The sequence below is a fragment of the Aotus nancymaae genome, unplaced genomic scaffold (assembly GCF_030222135.1).
Source record: "Aotus nancymaae isolate 86718 unplaced genomic scaffold, 86718_ANA_hifiasm-v0.15.2.pri h1tg000077l, whole genome shotgun sequence".
Lineage (NCBI taxonomy): Eukaryota > Metazoa > Chordata > Mammalia > Primates > Aotidae > Aotus > Aotus nancymaae.
The window spans coordinates 6763253-6781671 of record NW_026988492.1 but is presented as its reverse complement, the minus strand read 5'-3'; the positions used below and the strand labels follow the sequence as shown (position 1 = coordinate 6781671).

At 45.3% G+C, this 18419-nt stretch overlaps 1 protein-coding gene across 1 annotated transcript; it reads left to right on the top strand.

The window, feature by feature from the left end:
* The first annotated feature begins 11976 nt into the window (after nt 1-11976).
* On the top strand, nt 11977-18153 carry LOC105732162 (charged multivesicular body protein 5-like). Its single transcript, XM_064368434.1, has 3 exons — nt 11977-12639; nt 13054-13078; nt 17957-18153. Exons 1-3 carry the CDS (start codon nt 11977-11979, stop codon nt 18151-18153), a joined length of 885 nt encoding a protein of 294 aa, XP_064224504.1.
* The last annotated feature ends 266 nt before the right edge of the window (nt 18154-18419 follow it).

Below are 18419 nucleotides of genomic sequence, written 5' to 3'. Positions count from 1 at the left end.
TCATGCTCTGTGTGTGTGTATATATGTATAATAATTATTACATTATTATTGTACATATATAATGAATCAAAGTTCCCTGCAGCCTTGAATACCTGGGCTCAAGCGATCCTCCCACTCCAGCCTCCCCAGTAGCTGAGACCACAGTTGTGTCCCACTGCACCTGGCTAATTTTTTTTTTTTTTTTGAGATGGAGTTTCACTCTGTGGCCAGGCTGGAGTGCAGTGGTGTGATCTCTGCTCACTGCAACCTCTGCTTCCCGGGTTCAAGCAATTCTCCTGCCTCAGCAGCCTCTGAGTAACTAGGACTACAGGTACACACAACCACACCCAGCTAAATTTTGTATTTTTAGTAGAGATGGGGTTTCACCATGTTGGCCAGGATGGCCTCAATCTCCTGACCTCATGATCTGCCCTCCTTGGCCTCCCAAAGTGCTGGGATTATAGGCGTGAGCCACCGCACCTAACCTATAGCTAATTAAAAAAAAAAAAATTTGTAGAGACAGGGTCTCGCTATGCTGCCCAGGCTTGTCTTGAACTCTTGAACTCAAGACCTTGGTCTCCCAAAAAGCTGGGATTACAGGCATGAGCCACCATGCCCAGATGATATATTTTTTTAAAAGCTTATAGAGACAGAGACATTTGGGGAAGAAATGTTTTCTCATGGTACGGTTTCTTTTTTAGGAGGACATATGTTCGTGGGATTGTCTCTACGTCATAAAAAGGAAGAAATTAGCATAGCTTTAGCCGGCTTCATCTGATCTAGGATTTTCCACAGCGTTTTAATATTTCCTTTATTCTATCAGCCATCTTTGACTTCCACCAACTGAAACATCTTAAATATGTGTTGGGAACACAGGTGAAAGTGAAAGGAAATCAATGTCTCTCACTCACTGGTGAGATATCCTGCGATTGTCTTTTACCCATCAGGAAGAAACGATTTCCTCTCATTTTATCTTTAAGTGTTTTTCTCCTGGAAGCTGTAAACTGTTATGTGAGACCATTTTTGCATTGCTATAAAGGAATAGCTGAGGCTGGGTAATTTATGACGAGAAGAGGTTTAGTTGGCTCATGGTTCTGCAGGCTGTACAGGAAGCATGGTGCTGGCATGTGCTTGTGTTAAAGCCTCGGGAAGCTTCCAGTCATAGTGGAAGGGGAAGGGGGAACAGGGGCATCACATGGCGAGAGCTGGAGCAAGAGAGAGAAGGAGGAGTCCCCAGACTCTTCTAAACAAGCAGGTCTCGCATAGATTCACGAGAGAGAACTCACTCATCAGCAAGGCAATGGTGCTGAATCATTCATGAGGGATCCACCCCCATGATCAAGTCACCTCCCAACAGGTCCCACATCTAACATTGGAAATCACATTTCTTTCTTTCTTTTTTTTTTAATTTTCTCTTTTGAGATGAAGTCTCACTCTGTTGCCCAGGTGTGATCTCAGCACACTGCAACCTCTGTGAGTGATTCAAGTGATTCTCTGCCTCAGCCTCCCAAGTAGCTGGGATTACAGGTGCCTACGACCATGCCCGGCTAATTATTTTTTGAGACAGAATCTCAGTCTGTCGCCCAGGCTGGCATGCAGTGGTGTGATCTTGGCTCACTGCAACCTTCCCCACCTGGGTTCAAGCGACTCTCCTGCCTCACAGCCTCCAGAGTAGCTGGGACTACAGGTGTGTGCCACCACACCCGACTACTTTTTCTATTTTTAGTAGAGACGGGGTTTCACCATGTTGGCCATGCTGGTCTCCAACTCTTCACCTCAAGTGATCCACCCAGCTTGGCCTCCCAAATTGCTGGAATTACAGGCGTGAGCCACTGTACCCGGCTGAAAATCACATTTCATCATGAGATTTGGAGGGGACAAACATCCAAACCAGGTCTTGTTCTTCCCAGTTCTTATCACATAGTTCCTGGGTGGTCAGGATTTATCACATCTTCAGCTGGTTTGGAGGCCATGGACCTGAGACCTCCATGGCACCAGAGAAGAGGGAGGAAATCAGGCCTTCGTGGGGTTGGTCCAAGGGGACACTGGCAGCACACATGTCTCTTGAGTGAGGTGACTGATGGAGAGCTGAGGCCTATGTGGCCTGATCGGAGCTGGCGTTGTTGCTGAGGGGACACAGGCAGGCAGCAGGCAGCACCTGGGAGCTGAGTGGTCACCCCTTTCTGACCGGGACTCCAGCAGGAGTCACCCGTGCAAAATTCTTTCAGCCCATGTTGAGAAAAAGTTAACAAATGTTGCGACAGGCTTCTGCTTGGGGTTTGGGTTCAGATTTCCAGTCCTGCACAGAGTACTGGCAACTAACTTGAATCTGAGGGGCACAGCCCCGTGGCCACTGTTGGCTGGTTTAAGGTGTACTTGGCTGTAAATGTCCTCTAGGTCATGAGTTCAAAGAGTTCCAGGTTCTAACTGCTGCTGAGTGTGGCTCTAAGGGGAATCTTTTTCTGGTCAGGCTGAGTCAGAGACAGCGAGAGGCTAGCAGCCAGAGCCCTGGCTGATCCGGGCAGAGAAAGGACTGATAGAACGGGACACAAATGTGCTGTGGATTCAGTTTAGTGTCACACAACATTCTGTGTTCCAGAGGAGAGACTATTTACATCACATTCTGTATTATTACATTATTACATTTAGTCCTATTCCTTTTTCTTAAGTTAGTTTAACGAATTTATCAGCAACTTCTTTTTCTTAGATATAGGGTCTTGCTCTATTGACCAGGCTAAAGAGCAATGGGACTGTCATAGCTCACTGTAGCCTCAAACTCCTGGGCTCAAGTGATCCTCCTACCTCAGCATCCCATGTAGCTGTGACTACAACAGGTGTGTACACCACACCTGGCTAAACTTTTTTTTTTTTTAAAGAAACAAGGTCTTGCTATATTGCCCAAGCTGGTCTCAAACTCCTGGTCTCAAGCAATCCTCCTGCCTTACCCTACCAAAGCGTTCAGATTAAAGGTGTGAACCATTTTGCCTGCTATTATCAGTAACTTCTAACATATTGGATTGGTCTAATAGGGGTCCATGGTAATTCTTCTCCATGTCATGTTCCACCTTCTTCTTCTTCTTTTTTTTTTTTTTTGAGATGGAGCCTTTGCTTTGACACCCAGGTTAGAGTGCAGTGAAATCTCGGCTCATTGCAACCTCTGCCTCCCAGATTCAGGTGATACTCGTTCCTCAGCCTCCTTAGTAGCTGGGATTACAGGTATGTGTCACCATGAACAGCTTTCTTTTTTTTTTTTTTTTTGTATTTTTAGTAGAGACGGGGTTTCACCCTGTTGGCCAGGCTGGTCTTGAACCCCTGACCTCAAGTGGCCCACCCGCCTTAGTCTCCTAGAGTGCTAGGATTATAGGCGTGAGCCACCGCACCTGGCCCACGTTCCACCTTCTTGTCCAAGCTTCAAGTCGGCAGTTTTGATGAGTGTAGTTTTAGACGTGGGTGATTTCGTAGTTCTGACTTGGGTCTTGCTCTTGGATGCTGCGTGTCTCTTTCAGAGAAACCCCATGTATATGTCCAGCTTTGGAATTCCAGGAACATGAAAACTCCAGGGATGTTGGGTTTGCCTTTGCTTCTTCTGATCGATGTTGTTTAATCTCTTAACATGAACTAAACCTGTTCCTGAAAAACTAGAGTTTGCTAAAGACAGTATCTTTTTTTTTTTTTGAGACGGAGTTTTGCTCTGTTGCCAGGCTGGAGTGCAGTAGCACGATCTTGGCTCACTGCAACCTCTGCCTCCCGGGTTCAAGCGATTCTCCTGCCTCAGCCTCCCAAGTAACTGGGACTACAGGCATGCCCCATCATATCCAGCTAATTTTTGTATTTTTAGTAGAGACAGGGTTTCACCATGTTGGCCAGGATGGTCTCAATCTCTTGACCTCGTGATCCGCCTGCCTCGGCCTCACAAAGTGCTGGGATTACAGGTGTGAGCCACTGAGCCCAGCTGCTAAAGGCAGTATCTTATTCAATACTTCAAATTCAGGAATTTTACTAATTGTTATTTTCTCTCCTCTGCAAATCGGGGTGCTCTGTTGACTATGTTCTAGGAGGCTGAGCTGGAGGAGGCTTTCTTGTTAAGTGTTTATTTTCCTCATGCAGGAAAAGCACCCCGCTTTGGACCGAAGAGTCTCTGTTGCTGTGGATTTATTCTTCTTGCGCCTTGAGTTGCTCCTGGAGTTTCCTTTTCTCTAGGAGCAGGATATCAGTTTGGGCAGCGATCTGGTTCTGGAATGCCTTCTGCTTTTCTGGTTGTTGCCTTTAAACATATTTTTGTTTGTTTTTTCTTGAGACAGGGTCTTACTCCATTGTCCAGGCTGGAGTGCAGCGGTGTGATTATAGCTCACTGCAGCCTCAAACTCCTGAGCTTAAGCGATCTTCCTGCCCCCACCTCCTGAGCAGCTGGGACTACATGAATGTACTACCATGCCAGGCTGATGTTTTCATTTTGAATGTCTGTAAACACAAGGTCTTGCTGTGTTGCCCAGGCTGGTCTTGAACTCCTGGCTTCAAGTGATCTTCTTGTCTTGGCCTTCTAAATTGCTGGGATTATAGGTGTGAGCCACTGTGTGTGGCCTAAAAAGATTTTTGACAAAGCTTCACCCCAAAGAAAGAAGCCCGGATGTGTCTTCCTGGAGATAATGGGGTGCTGCTGTGGCATCTTAAAAGTGGCATTTCTGGGCCAGGCATGGTGGCTCACACCTGTAATCCCAGCACTTTTAGAGGCTGAGGCAGGTAGATTGCCTGAGGTCAGGAGTTTGAGACCAGCCTGGCAAATACTGTGAAACCTATCTCTACTAAAAATACAGAAGTTAGCCAGGTGTGGTGGTGCATGCCTGTAGTCCCAGCTACTGGGGAGACTGAGGCAGGAGAATCGCTTGAACCCAGAGGTGGAGGTTGCAGTGAGCCAAGATCATGCCACTGCACTCTGGGCTGCACAACAGAGTGAGACTCTGTCTCCAAAAAAAAAAAGAAAAGAAAAAAGGGGCCTTTCTGCAGCAGTCAGTCAGGGGCAACAAGAAGGCTCGCCTCACTTGCTTGGAGTGAGTTTCACAGGGACTCCATCTTCCCTTCATGTGAGACCCCCCTGGATCCTTCCACCTAGATCCTTACCACAGGCGGAAAGCCAAAACAAAAACCTGCCAGCCACAGTGCCTGGCACCTGTAATCCCAGCACTTTGGGAAGCCGAAGTGGAGGGATAATTCGAGCACAGGAGATTGAGGCCAGCCTGGGCAATATAGGAAGATGCCATCTCTACAAAAAATTTAAAAATGAGCTGGGTGTGGTGGCACTTGCCTGTAATCCCAGCTACTTTGGGGGCTGAGGTGGGAGGATTGCTTGAGCCTGGAAGGATGGGGCTGCAGTGAGCTATGATCACACCACTGCGCTCCAGCCTGGGTGACAGAGCGAGGTGCTGTCTCAAAACCAAACAAAACAGTAATAAAACAAAAACCTGAAAACCAAAATATAAAACCCCCTACAACCTCCAAAAATAAGCCATTCAAATACTGTCCAGTATCTCTGCTTTTAGTCCCAAAGTCAGAAAAAAAAGGCATTCGGGCATGGGATGTGCTCTTACCGGTGGCCTAAGACCTCGGTACAATTTTAAGGTATAACTCTTCTAGCAGGAAAGCTGCTGAGAAAAGAGAGGAGAGGAATTCACAAAAGGGGAAAGCAAATCAGACAGCTGACCATGAGCCTGAAGCGAATGTAGCTGTCTTCCTCCTTGTTCCAAGCCTAGGATTGAAGAAACAGTCATCTAGGGAGTAAATATTTTATCACGGAAATTGACGAAGTGGAGGTGGTTGGTGAGGAGGGAGAGCGCAAAGCCAGAGGCCTCCACACAGACAATAAAATGTTAATAATAAAATGCTCTCCCTTGCTGTTGTCTAAGTGGAGAATGAAAAAGGACCCAGGGATAAGACAAACCCCTGAAGGGGTTAGGGGAAATGAGTGCTGACACTTCCCATTAAAGTCACAGTAATAACGATAACTACCGAATATTTATAGAATGCATTTCATGCCTGGGATTCCACTGGGCTTTGAAACAGGAGAATCTGACTCACACCCACTCCCAAGAAAATGAATTGGGTTCCAGCGCTCAGGGCTGGTGTGAGGGACTTCCCAAAAGAGCTTAACTTCATTAGATGAGAGAGTTAAGTGTGGCCAGAGGGGATCTAGTCCAGTGTCCTCTTCTGAGGAGTCCATAGAAATTGAAGGGATGGCTCTGGGTCACATCACTTGTTAGTGGAATTCCTGTGGATAGTACACAAGTGTATTTCCTTTGGGCCCCAGCTGTCACTTTCCAGCTGTGTGCCTTTGGGAAAGTCACCTAACCTCTCTGAGCCTCAGTTTTACCACAAAATGTGGACAATCATAGCATCTACATCAAAGGATTACTGTGATGATTAAATAGGTTAATGCGTGCTTAGAACAGTGCCTGGCACATGGTTAGTATCAAATACATGTTATTTATCATTAGCTGTTATTTCTTCTAAGGGTAACATCACTAAAAAAAAGAGCGGGGGTTGATTGCCTCTTCTCATTTGCCACAGTTTCAGAACAACCAGCTGGGAAGGCAATGGCAGGTAGCAGCAGCCGTCTGAATCCCTTTTGGCCCCATATCCCTGGCTAACCAGGCTGCTAGATGACCATGCACCTGCAGCAGCCCTGGCTGTGTGACCCACTCGGGTTGTGGGGCAGTTGGAGACTCAGGAAGCACTGGGACTGACTCCGGGTGGTGGGGTGGGGTCTGGGAGGGAGATGAAGCACAGATGCTCAGTTTGCTTCAGGACTGCCTGACCCGACAAGAGGCAAATCGCTGGATGGTTCTAGAAAGCACACTCAGGAGATATGTGTTTTCTTTTTGTTTTTGAGATGGAGTCTTGCTCTGTCGCCCAGACTGGAGTGCAGTGGCATGATCTGGGCTTACGGCAAGATCATGTTCTGACTGGTTCAAGTGATTCTCCTGCCTCAGGAGTATCCTGAGTAGCTGGAGCTACAGGCATTCACCACCATGACCAGCCAGTTTCTCAATTTTTTTCTTTTCCTTTTTCTTCTTCTTCTTCTTCTTTTTTGTAGAGATGTGGAGCGGGGGGTCTTGCTTGTTGCCCATGTTGGTCTTGAACCCCTGGCTTCAAGTGATCCTCCCACCTTGGCCTCCCAAAGCACTGGGATTACGGGTGTAAGCCATTGCTCCTGGCCCTATTTTGTCTTGAAAGTGAGGAGAGAGGATAAAGAAAGGAATTGGGTGGGATAAATTTTGGAGATTCTGCAAGGGTAGAAAAAGGCAGATGTGTTGGAAAATAATGACTTCTTCACACTTCAGCCTAATATGGGAGCTGCTGGAAACCAAAATACTGTACAATCAAATGACAGTGACCTGTAACCATTCTGGCTTTTTTTTTTTTTTTTTTTTTTTTTTTTTGAGACACCCAGGCTGGAGTACAGTGGCACGAACTTGGCTCACTGCAACCTCTGCCTCCCAGGTTCAAGCAATTCTCCCACCTCAGCCTCCTGAGTAGCAGGGATTACAGGCATGCACCACCACGCCAGGCTAACTTTTGTGTTTTTAGTAGAGACAGGGTTTTACCATGTTGGTCAGGTTAGTCTTAAACTCCTGACCTCAGGTGATCCACCCACCTCGGCCTCCCAAAGTGTTGGGATTACAGTTATAAGCCACTGTGCCTGGCCGAAGTAATTTTTATTATTATTCATTTATTTATTAATTTTAATTTTTTTTTGAGACAGAATCTCACTCTGTCTCCCAGGCTGGAGTGCAATTGCGCGATCTCGGCTCACTGCAACCTCTGCCTCCCAGGTTCAAGCAATTCTCTTGGCTCAGCCTCCTGAGTAGCTGGGATTACAGACACGACCCCACCATACTCGGCTAATTTTTGGTATTTTTAGTAGAGATGGAGTTTCATCGTGTCGGCCAACCTGGTATCAAACTCCTGACCTTATGATCCACCCACCTCAGCCTCCCAAAGTGCTGGGACTACAGGTGTGAGCCACTGTGCCTGGCCAATTTTTTAATTTTTTTGTTTTGTTTCTTTTTTTTTTTTAATTTTGAAACAGGGTCTCACTTTGTCATCCGGGCAGGTGCGATCATAGCTCACTGCAGCTATAGCTCAACCTGCCGGGCTCAAATGATCCTCCTGCCTCAGTGCCCCCAAGTAGCTGGGAGTATGGGCATGAGCCACCATGCTTAGCTAATTTTTCCATATTTTTTTAAAATAGAGATAGAGTCTCACTATGTTGCCCAGGCTAGTCTTGAACTCTTGGGCTTAAGTAATCCTCTTTCTTTGGCCTTCCAAAATGCTGAGATTGTGGGCATGCGCCATCGTGCCCAGCCTTATAATGGATATTTTTCATAATAGGTATGCACGTGACCTGCGGAGGTGTGGACTCAAGGGACAAGAAGTGAAATTGCCACGTCTCAGACTGGGGTAGGGGCTTGGGGTGGTAGCCATGATCAGGACGCTTGGGGTGGGGGTCGTGGTCAAGGTGAAGGTTGAGGGGAAGGATCTAGGCAGCCTGGCCATATTGTTTTTGGAAAGAGTTCTACACAACGTTAATTTCTTCACTGATGAGTCAATAGATGAAGGAAAGGATGTCTTGTTTAAAATGCTGCACGTTGGTGGGTAAGCGAATCTATCCAAGATAGACGGGAGACTAAAGAGTCAGGGAGCCAATCTGGGGATGGGCAGGGGGCCCATAAGTCAGGCAAGTCTAGGTCTGCTCCTTCGACAGGTTGCTCCGCCTCTTTGTGGCTCATATCAGCGATCTCAGCGGGTTAAATAAGAAATACACAAAGTGCCTGGCACAATTCCTTGCACGGAGTAGCTACTCAGCAAATGGTTATTACTGATGCCATGAGGCAGAGTTTACACATCATCTCAACATAACTGAGATCTCAAGCTGTCACAAATAGACACGATTAGCCTCTTGTGAAGAAATCTCAACTTCCCATTTATTTTCCTTTTTTCCTCCCTTAACGATTGAAACTCTGACTCTTAAGACTTTTGGTGCATGGGTAATTTGGGGTCCATTTGACACAAGGAAAGTTCTGATGGTCGCTTTGAGTCTTGTTCTGTAGGAAACCACAGTGGTAGCGATGTGCTCCCTTGAGAAAAAGCCAGAAACATGGTGCATTCCATTAAAGGAAAAGGCATTAACTTTCCTCCCAGCCTGGTTACTCGGGACATTAATCAGCCCATAAAAATGGGATTAAGTCAACTCTCAATTTAGCTCTGCAGTTCACCTTTAAAATGTAGCTGCTCTTTGTGTTTTAATATCGGGTGATCACATTTTAGATGTAATGAAAGAGCAAGGATATTTTCCCACAAATTTTCATGGGGATTCGTGACTACAGATGGAACCCTCCCTGAAGACATAATGAACAATTATGCAATCGGGAACGGCTTTGGAGAAGCAATTCCAGCTGGGGTATATAAAGTGAGTTTCCTAAGAGCTGTGTAAATGAGGAGCTCCAAACCTGCAGTCATGTATTTTTCCCTTTATGACCTAGTGAATATGTTATATTATCATGAGCCTATCAGCTTGAAACTGTGCTTTTGCTCCGAGTCCCCCAAGGCAAACAGATGGATTTTTAAATCCTTCTTCTTAAAGTCTTACTGGATGGCAAAGCCTTTGCTTAAATGTGGAGCCTGAAATTATCCCGAGTTCTAAAGCATCCTCCTTGGCTTTGAAGGAGCTGCTCTGACTCTGTCCTAAAGGTTTGCTATTTTTTCCCTCCCTTTTTAATTTTTCCTACTCTAGGATATGATGCTGGAAGGGACCTCAGGGATGATTCCAGGCCAGAATGTTGACGATTCCCAACCAAAGAGAAAAATTAAAATGATAGTGAGTTTTCTCAAGAAACTACATTTATTAATTTAAATGACCAATCTTTATTCTGAGGTTTTGTTTTTCTCCCTTTTTGGTATAAAATATCTTATTATTATTTTATTTATTTATTTGAGATGAAGTCTTGTACTATGGCCCAGGCTGGAGTACAGTGGTGTGATCTCGGCTCACTGCAACCTCCGCCTCCTGGGTTCAAGCAATTCTTCTGCCCCAGCCTCCCAGGTAGCGTGATTACAGGTGCCTGCCACCACGCCCAGCTAATTTTTGTATTTTTAGTAGAGAAGGGGTTTCACCATGTCGGCCAGGCTGTCTCGAACTCCTGACCTCAATTGATCTGCCCGGCTTAGTCTCCCAACATTCTGGGATTACAGGTGTAAGCCACTGCACCTGACCCATGTTCTTTATTAGACAATATATTTAAAAGTATCTTTTAAAAGATAAAGCTAAAACATTTTTCAAAAGAGCTTTGTTTTAAGCATTTTGGTACAAAATCCAAGAGCCTGGGAAGCAGTGGTTTAGTGTAATCTCTCCATCTTACAGACGAAGAAGCTAAGGGCGAGGCCACTGTGCGTCCCCAAGGTTGCTTCATGAGTTGGGGTGGAAATGGGCCAACTCCAGCCTTCTGCCTCCCAGCCTGGCCTCTTGTTCTCCACCAGCTGTCACTCGAAAAGTGAATAGAGAATGCCTTGCTAGGTGGATGAGGGAAACTGGACACGAATTCTGGCAGTGAGAAAGGTCATTAGAGTACTCCAAGGGCACAGCTTTGCAGCATGTCATGTCAAAAGCAGGGTGAGCCCCACATGCAGGTAAGACTGCAGCTCTGAATTACACTCAAAGGTTCTGGAAATGCACAGGCTGGCAAATGCTTCCCCTACCAGCCTGTGGTACCCACGATCACAACCTTGCCACTCCTCTCCTTGGATGGGGCCTTGCTCTCTCTAATTTTATTTTTTTCCCACCCTTCCAAGGACATGTTTTCCCAGGACATGCACTCGTAAATCTGTATCAGTCAGTAACAATCTTGGAATGAACAAGTTCACTATTGTCATCTTTGGAGACCAGCTAGGGAGCTGGAATTCTGATGAAGAAATGAAGATCATTTAAGACCCAGGAAGTTCAGAATGAGAATGGAAAAGCAGATCTAGATGGAAAGTTTCTAAAAGGAAAAGGAAGATGCAGTGGACAGAGATGGTGTCCAGGCTCTGGCACTGGTAAGAGATGTCTAGAGGCCAGGAGTTCACCGGATGGTGGGTGGATGGGCAAAATGAATGAACTTGGCCATTTTGTCTGGGGTCATTTGTCTGGCAGGAGAGACTAAATTGAGAATGCGAAATCTCCGTGAGCAGGAGACTTTCAGAACACTTGGCTCTGTCCCCAGAGGGACCCCAAGTTCATCAGCTTAGAGCAGAGGCCTTAGACACAGCTTTGCCAAGATTGTCAAACAGTCTTTTTACTGAAAGACATCCTGAAGGCAATTGCAACACACCCTGTGAGTAATTCCTTATGGCAGACGTCAAGGCCCATCTATACATGTATCTCTGATTCAAATGGCTGTTGTCATTTGGGAATAGACACAGAAATGAAAGGGAAGGACAACAACATCTTGTCGCTAGGCTTGCTTTAATGCTTGATAATAGCATTCAGTGCCGCTAATAGAGCTCCTCTACAAAAAATGAAGTGCCCTCCAACCCCCATTAAAAGAGCAGTTCTCAGCCAGGCACGATGGCTCATGCCTGTAATCCTAGCACTTTGGGAGGCTGAAGTGGGCGCATCACTTGAGGTCAGGAGTTCGAGACCAGCCTGGCAAACATGGTGAAACCCCGTCTCTACTACAAATACAAAAATTAGCTGGGCATGGTGGTGCACGCTTGTAATCCCAGCTACTCAGGAGGCTGAGCAGGTGAATCATTTGAATCCGGAGGCAGAAGTTGCAGTGAGCTGAGATCGTGCCACTGCACTCCAGCCTGGGAGACAGAGCAAGACTCCGTCTCAAAAAATAATACTAATAATAAATAAATAAATAAAGAGCAGTTCTCCTGAAGCAGACCTTTCGGGGGTCTAGAATAGAGATTTTCAGTTTCTGCTTTTGCTCCAGTGTTTGGGTTTCTTTGCAGCCGCTCAAGATGAACCGATTCTTTGGGAAAGTGAAACCCAAGGCTCCGCCACCCAGCCTGACTGACTGCATTGGCGTGGTGAACAGCAGGGCAGAGTCCATTGACAAGAAGATTTCTCGATTGGATGCTGAGCTAGTGAAGTATAAGGATCAGATCAAGAAGGTGAGAGAGGATCCTGCAAAGAATATGGTCAAGCAGAAAGCCTTGCAAGTTTTAAAGCAAAAGCAGATGTATGAGCAGCAGTGGGACAATCTTGTCCTACAGTCATTCAACATGGAACAAGCCAATTACACCATCCAGTCACTGAAGGACACCAAGACCGTGGTTGATGCTATGAAGCTGGAAGTAAAGAAAATGAAGAAGACATACAAGCAAGTGAAAATCGACCAGTCTGAGGATTTACAAGGCCAACTAGAGGATATGATGGAAGATGCAAATGAAATCCAAGGCGCACTGAGTCGCAGTTACGACACCCCAGAACTGGATGAAGATGACCTAGAAGCAGAGTTGCACGCATTGGGTGATGAGCTTCTGGCTGATGAAGGCAGTTCTTATCTGGATGAGGCAGCATCTGCACCTGTGTTCCCATCGACAACAAAAAACAAGGATGGAGTTCTGGTGGGTGAATTTGAATTGCTGCAGATCCCTGCTTCACAGATTTGCATCATTGAAGTATATCTTGCAAAACAAACACTTACTATGGGACTAGGAAATATTTATCTTTCCAAATTTACCAAAACAGATTTAGGTTTCTTTCCTTTCTTTGAAGGAAAGTTTAATTACATTGCTCTTTTATTTTTTCCATTAAGAGACTCATTGCTTGGGAAATGCTTTCTTTGTACTAAAATTTGATTTCTTTCTTTCTTATGATAAACGAACTTAGTTTAAAAGTACCTTTGGCTTGTATGACTTGTTTTCATTCGTTGGCAATAATTTGAAACAAAACTAACGAAATGGAATCTTAAAAACCTATGACAGTGTATTTCTACAGCCTCAAAATGACCTGATAAATTGGTGAGACAAAGATGAGATTATTGGGGCTGTTCATATTATGATTCAGAATCATTTTCTATTGTGGTATTATAGGTTGGTTTACGTGATGGCCTTTTTGGTGAGTTTTGTTGTGTCTTGTGAACAAGTCATTACTGTGTTCGATGTTGGAATGGAATTATCACTATTGTATCATGAGTGGGTATTTTGATTCTATGATTCCCTCAGTATTACATCTTGACTTGTAATTAATGATAAATATTTCTTGATATTTAATGTATAGGACACTTATTTATGCTCAATAGATATTTTTCTTTTGCTGTTTTGTTTTGTTTTTGTTGAGACAGAGTCTCACTCTGTTGCCCAGGCTGGAGTGCAGTGGCGTGATCTCGGCTCACCACAACACCTGACTGTCAGGTTCCCGAGTAGCTTGGATTACAGACATGTGCCACCATACCCAGCTAATTTTTTTCGTATTTTTAGTAGAGACGGGGTTTCTCCATGTTGGATCTCCTGACCTCAGGTGATCCACCCACCTCAGCCTCCCAAAGTGCTAGGATTACAGGCATGAGCCACCGTGCCCAACCTTCAATAAATATTTTTTAAAAGGAAAAAATAAAATAAAATAAAGATTTTCAAAGGCTACTTACAGGTGCTGGGTTCCAGTTTTTTTTCAGAGCCAGGGTCTTGGTCTGTCACCAGGCTGGAGTGCCATGGCATGGTCATAGTTCAGCCTCCTGAGCATCTGGGACTACAGGCATACACCACCACGCCTGACTATATATTTGTGGAGATTGCATCTCATTGTGTTGCCCAGGTTGGTCCTGAACTCCTGGACTCAATTGATCCTCCCAACTCAGGCCTCCCAAAGTGCTGGGATTACAGGTGTGAGCCACTGCTCCACTTCTCGCTAAGTATCATAGGCTTACTAGGCAGAGACTCCATGCTATAGATAATCTTCGATAGATTACAAACTTTTTTCTTACTACATGAGCATTTGAGCAAAATCAGAATTACAGATAAATAAAAAGAAGAAAATAAAAGGAATATAAAAACCACTATAATGTCAACACCCAGAAAACTTACCACCTGGGAACAACCACTCATAACACCTTGGTAATTGTCCATTATTATATTTTATACACACACACACACACACACACAGACATACACCCCATTGGAAAAAAAAGTGAAATGAAGAGCTTTTTTCTAGTAATCAATGTATTATATATATCTTTCTATGTAAAATGTAATAGAGCTAGAAAAAAATAGATACAAACTGAAATTTATAGACGTGGGGATATAGTGGAAAAATGTATCTTATAGAACCTAAATCCCTACTATGATGTGAATGTTTGTGTCCCTCCAACTTTTTTGATTTTTTTTTGTTTTTTTTTTAGATATGGAGTCTTGCTCTGTCACTCAGGCTGGAACTGTCATGGCAGCCTTGAACTCCTGGGCTCAAGTGATTTGCCCAACTCAGCTTCCTAAGCAGCTGGACTATAGATGCATGCTACCATACCCGGCTAATTTTTGAATTTCTTTTGTAGAGATGGGGTCTCACTGTGTTGCCTGAGGCTGGTCTTGAACTCCTGAGCTCAAGCAACTCTCCCAACTAAGCCTCCCAAAATGCTGGGATTACAGGCAGGGGCCCCTCCACTAATCATGTATTGAAATGGAATCTCTAGTGTAATCGTATTGAGAGAGGAGGCTTTTGGGGAGGTGATTAGGTCACATGGGCTCCATCACTGTGCATGGGATTAGTGCCCTTATAAAAGAAACTTAAGAGAAGTGTTGGCCCCTTTCCCCTTTCCCCTTCTGCCATGTGAGGACACGTAGAAGACACCATCTATGAAGAATGGGCCCTCAAGAGACACGGAATCTGCTGGTGCCCTGATCTTGAGCTTCTCAGCCTCCAGAACTGTGAACAGTCAATTTCTGTTGTGTGCTAATTACCCAGTCTAAGGCATTTTGTAATAGCAACCCAAATGGACTGAGACAATCCCTGATTTTTTTTTTTTTTTTTTTTTTTTGAGATAGGGTCTTGCTCTGTCACCCAGGCTACAGTACAGGGGGATGAGCATAGCTTACTGCAGTGCAGCTTTGATCTCCTGGGCTCAAGCAATCCTCCTGCCTCAGCCTCTCTAGTAGCTGGGACTACAGGTGAGCACCACCACACCTAGCTAATCGCTTTGGGTTTTTTTTTTTTTTTGGTAAAAAAGAGTTTTCACCATGTTGCCCACGCTGGTCTTGAACTCCTGGATTCAAGCAATCCTCCTGCCTCAACCTCCTAAAGTGCTGGGATTATAGGGATGGCCACTATGCCAGGCCCAGCAGTCCCTCACCTTAATGGATCACGAGGTCAGGAGTTCGAGACCACCCTGGCCAACATAGTGAAACCCCATCTCTACTAAAAAATACAAAAATTAGTTGGGTGTGGTGGCACACGCCTGTAGTCCTAGCTACTTGGGAGGCTGAGGCAGGAGAATCACTTGAACCTGGGAGGTGGAGGTTGCAGTGAGCTGACAATGTGCCACTGCACTCCAGTGTGGGTGACAGAGTGAGACTCTGTCTCAAAAAAAAAAGTATCAACAAGCTCCTTGGATGGAGCCATAGGCTGCCAGCTTTCCACTTTTGCTTTCAAATTTAAATACGTTTTCTGGAAGAATCAAAGCTTTTGCTATCTATATTCTTTTCTTAATCATATCATTGTTCATAATCTACTGGATGATTGATAAGACACTTTCCCATGTATTATTTCATTTGAACGTGACAATCATGTAAGTCACTTGCTTTTGTTATTGTTGTCAGACACGGATTTGTGGCACTCCAGAGGCCAGATGGTGGTGGGCCCACAACCTTCGGCCTTCAGACAGGCCTTGGATAAACTTATCACTTACTAACATGGTGACCAGGGTCAACGTCCTCTGTTTCCTTATTTCTAAAATGTCTGACTACTTGTAAGCAGGAAGAATAATGTGAAAAAGAACCTTGCCAGATAGATGCTTAGCACATAATAGGTTCTTTTTTTTTTTTTGAGACAGAGTCTTACTCTGTTGTTCAGGCTGGAATGCAGTGGCAAGATCTCTACTCAGCCTCCTGAGTAGCTGGGATTACAGGCGCATGCCACCGTGCCTGGCGAATTTTTTGTATTTTTAGTAGAGATGGGATTTCACTATGTTGGTCAGGCTGGTCTCGAACTCCTGACCTCGTGATCCACCTGCCTTGACCTCCCAAAGAGCTGGGATTACAGGCATGAGTCACTGTGCCCGGTCCTTGTTGATAAATTTTCTTGGACTTGCACAGTGTATAATATTTTTCTGTCAACATTTAAAAATCAAGCGATTTCATGTACAACTTTGATTTTTCAACATAGCTTTTATTTTTTACTTTTATTACTATTATTATTACTATTTTTGAGACAGCGTCTCACTCTCTTGCCCAGGCTGGAGTGCAGTAGTGCAATCTTGTCTCACTGCAGCCTCTGCCTCCCAAATTCCAGGGATTCTCCTGCCTCAGCCTCTCAAGTAGCTGGGACTACAGGTGACTACCATGCCTGGCTAATTCTTGTATTTATTATAGAGACGGGGTTTTGCCATGTTGGCTAGGCTGGTCTCGAACTCCTGACCTCAGGTAATCCGCCCACCTTGACCTCCCAAAGTGCTGGAATTACAGACATGAGCCACCACATCCAGCCAAGTATTTCTTTTAAATGTGTAAGTCACTGGGTCTATCTTCTGCGGGGCCCTGCTCCCTGGGGCTGAGTAGCAGCTTCCTCTTCTAAACGGGGCATGTGAAGTAGGGTCTGCGAGGAGGTCTCCCTACATCCATCACATCCCTACACCCATCACCTGTGTATACTACCTGACAGGTGTCTGCAGGTAGCCAGTGTGTGATGGTTCTGGAAGAATGACGTGTGTGAGTGTATGTGTGTGCATGCACCTTCATTAAGAGTGGAGGACAAGGAGAGTGCTTTTGAGGTGCTGAGGGGCGTTCTGGCTACCTCTTTTTCTTTAGAGACAAGGTCTGGCTTTGCCACCCAGGGTGGAATGCAGTTGTGTCAACATATCTCACCATAGCCTTGAACTACTGGACTCAAGCGAACCTCCTGCCTCAGCTTCCCGAATAGTAGGGCTACAGGCATGTGCATTCACACCTAGATATTTTTAAAAAAAAATTTTTTTATAGAGATGGGATCTCGCTATGTTGCCCAGGCTGATTTCAAACACCTGGGATCAAGTGATCCTCCCACCTTGGCCTGCCAAAATGCTGGGATTATAGGCATGAGACACCATGCCCAGCCTGGCCACCTCATATAAAGCATTGTTAAGGCTTGTAATTGAACCAAGATAAAATTCTTTTTAAAGATCCACAGCCCAAGACAAAATAATCACGTCACAGATAAAATAGGAAAGTCTAAGCAGAATTTCGTTTCTTTTTTTTGAGACAGAGCCTTGCTCTGTCACCCAGGCTGGAGGGCAGTGTCACGATTTCAACTCATTGTAACCTCTGCCTCCCAGGTTCAAGCAGTTCTCGTGCCTCAGCCTCCCCAGTAGCTGTGATTACAGGTGCGTGCCACCATGCCCAGCTAATTTTTCGTATTTTTAGTGGAGATGGAGTTTCACCATGTTGGCCAGGCTGGTCTTGAACTCTTGACCTCAAGTGATCTGCCCTCCTTGGCCTCCCAAAGTGCTGGGATTACAGGCATGATCCACCGTGCCTGTCCTAAGCAGAATTTCTAAGAAAGCTGTAGGCTCCTAAAAAATCCATTGGTTCTCCAAGTTGTGAAGATGAGATCGGGAGCGTTCAGGGTGGTATGGCCATAGACGCCCAGGGTGTAAAGAAAGGTTCCTGAGTGAACAGAATTGATGCTGCTTCGCAAGAATGAATTACAATCCTTGATATGACTCACCGGGGCTCAGGCTGCTGAGCTCAGTGATGAGCACTCCTTCCCTTCCTGCTCCTCCCCCTGCTCCACCCTTTCCCCTGTGCTGTCCAGCACATCTTTATTCTGGGTTGATTGGGACCAGGGTCACCTGGTACACAGGTGAACAGGACCTAGGTAGGCATGTTGCTCCCCATCAGAGAGGATTTGTCGGAGACCCCACGGAACAGGGAGATGTCCAGGGCAGCAAGAATTCCCTGGGGGAAAAGTGCCACCTAGATTTCATGTTGGCCGAGGGGGCCACTAGATGAAAGGCAAAGCCATCTGACCATTGAGTACAAAGCCACAAGCCCAGGGTGGCTTTTCAGGACAAACCCTCATCTCATTTGATGTGTTTGCTTTTTATTTATTTATTCAGCAATACTAGTTTTATTTACCATGTCTTCCTTTTTTTTTTTTTTTTTTTTTGAGACAGGGTCTTGATCTGTCACCCAGTTGGAATGCAGTGGTGTAATCACAGCCCACTGTAGCTTTGACCTCCTGGCTCAGGTAATTCTCTTGCCTCAGCCTCCCAAGC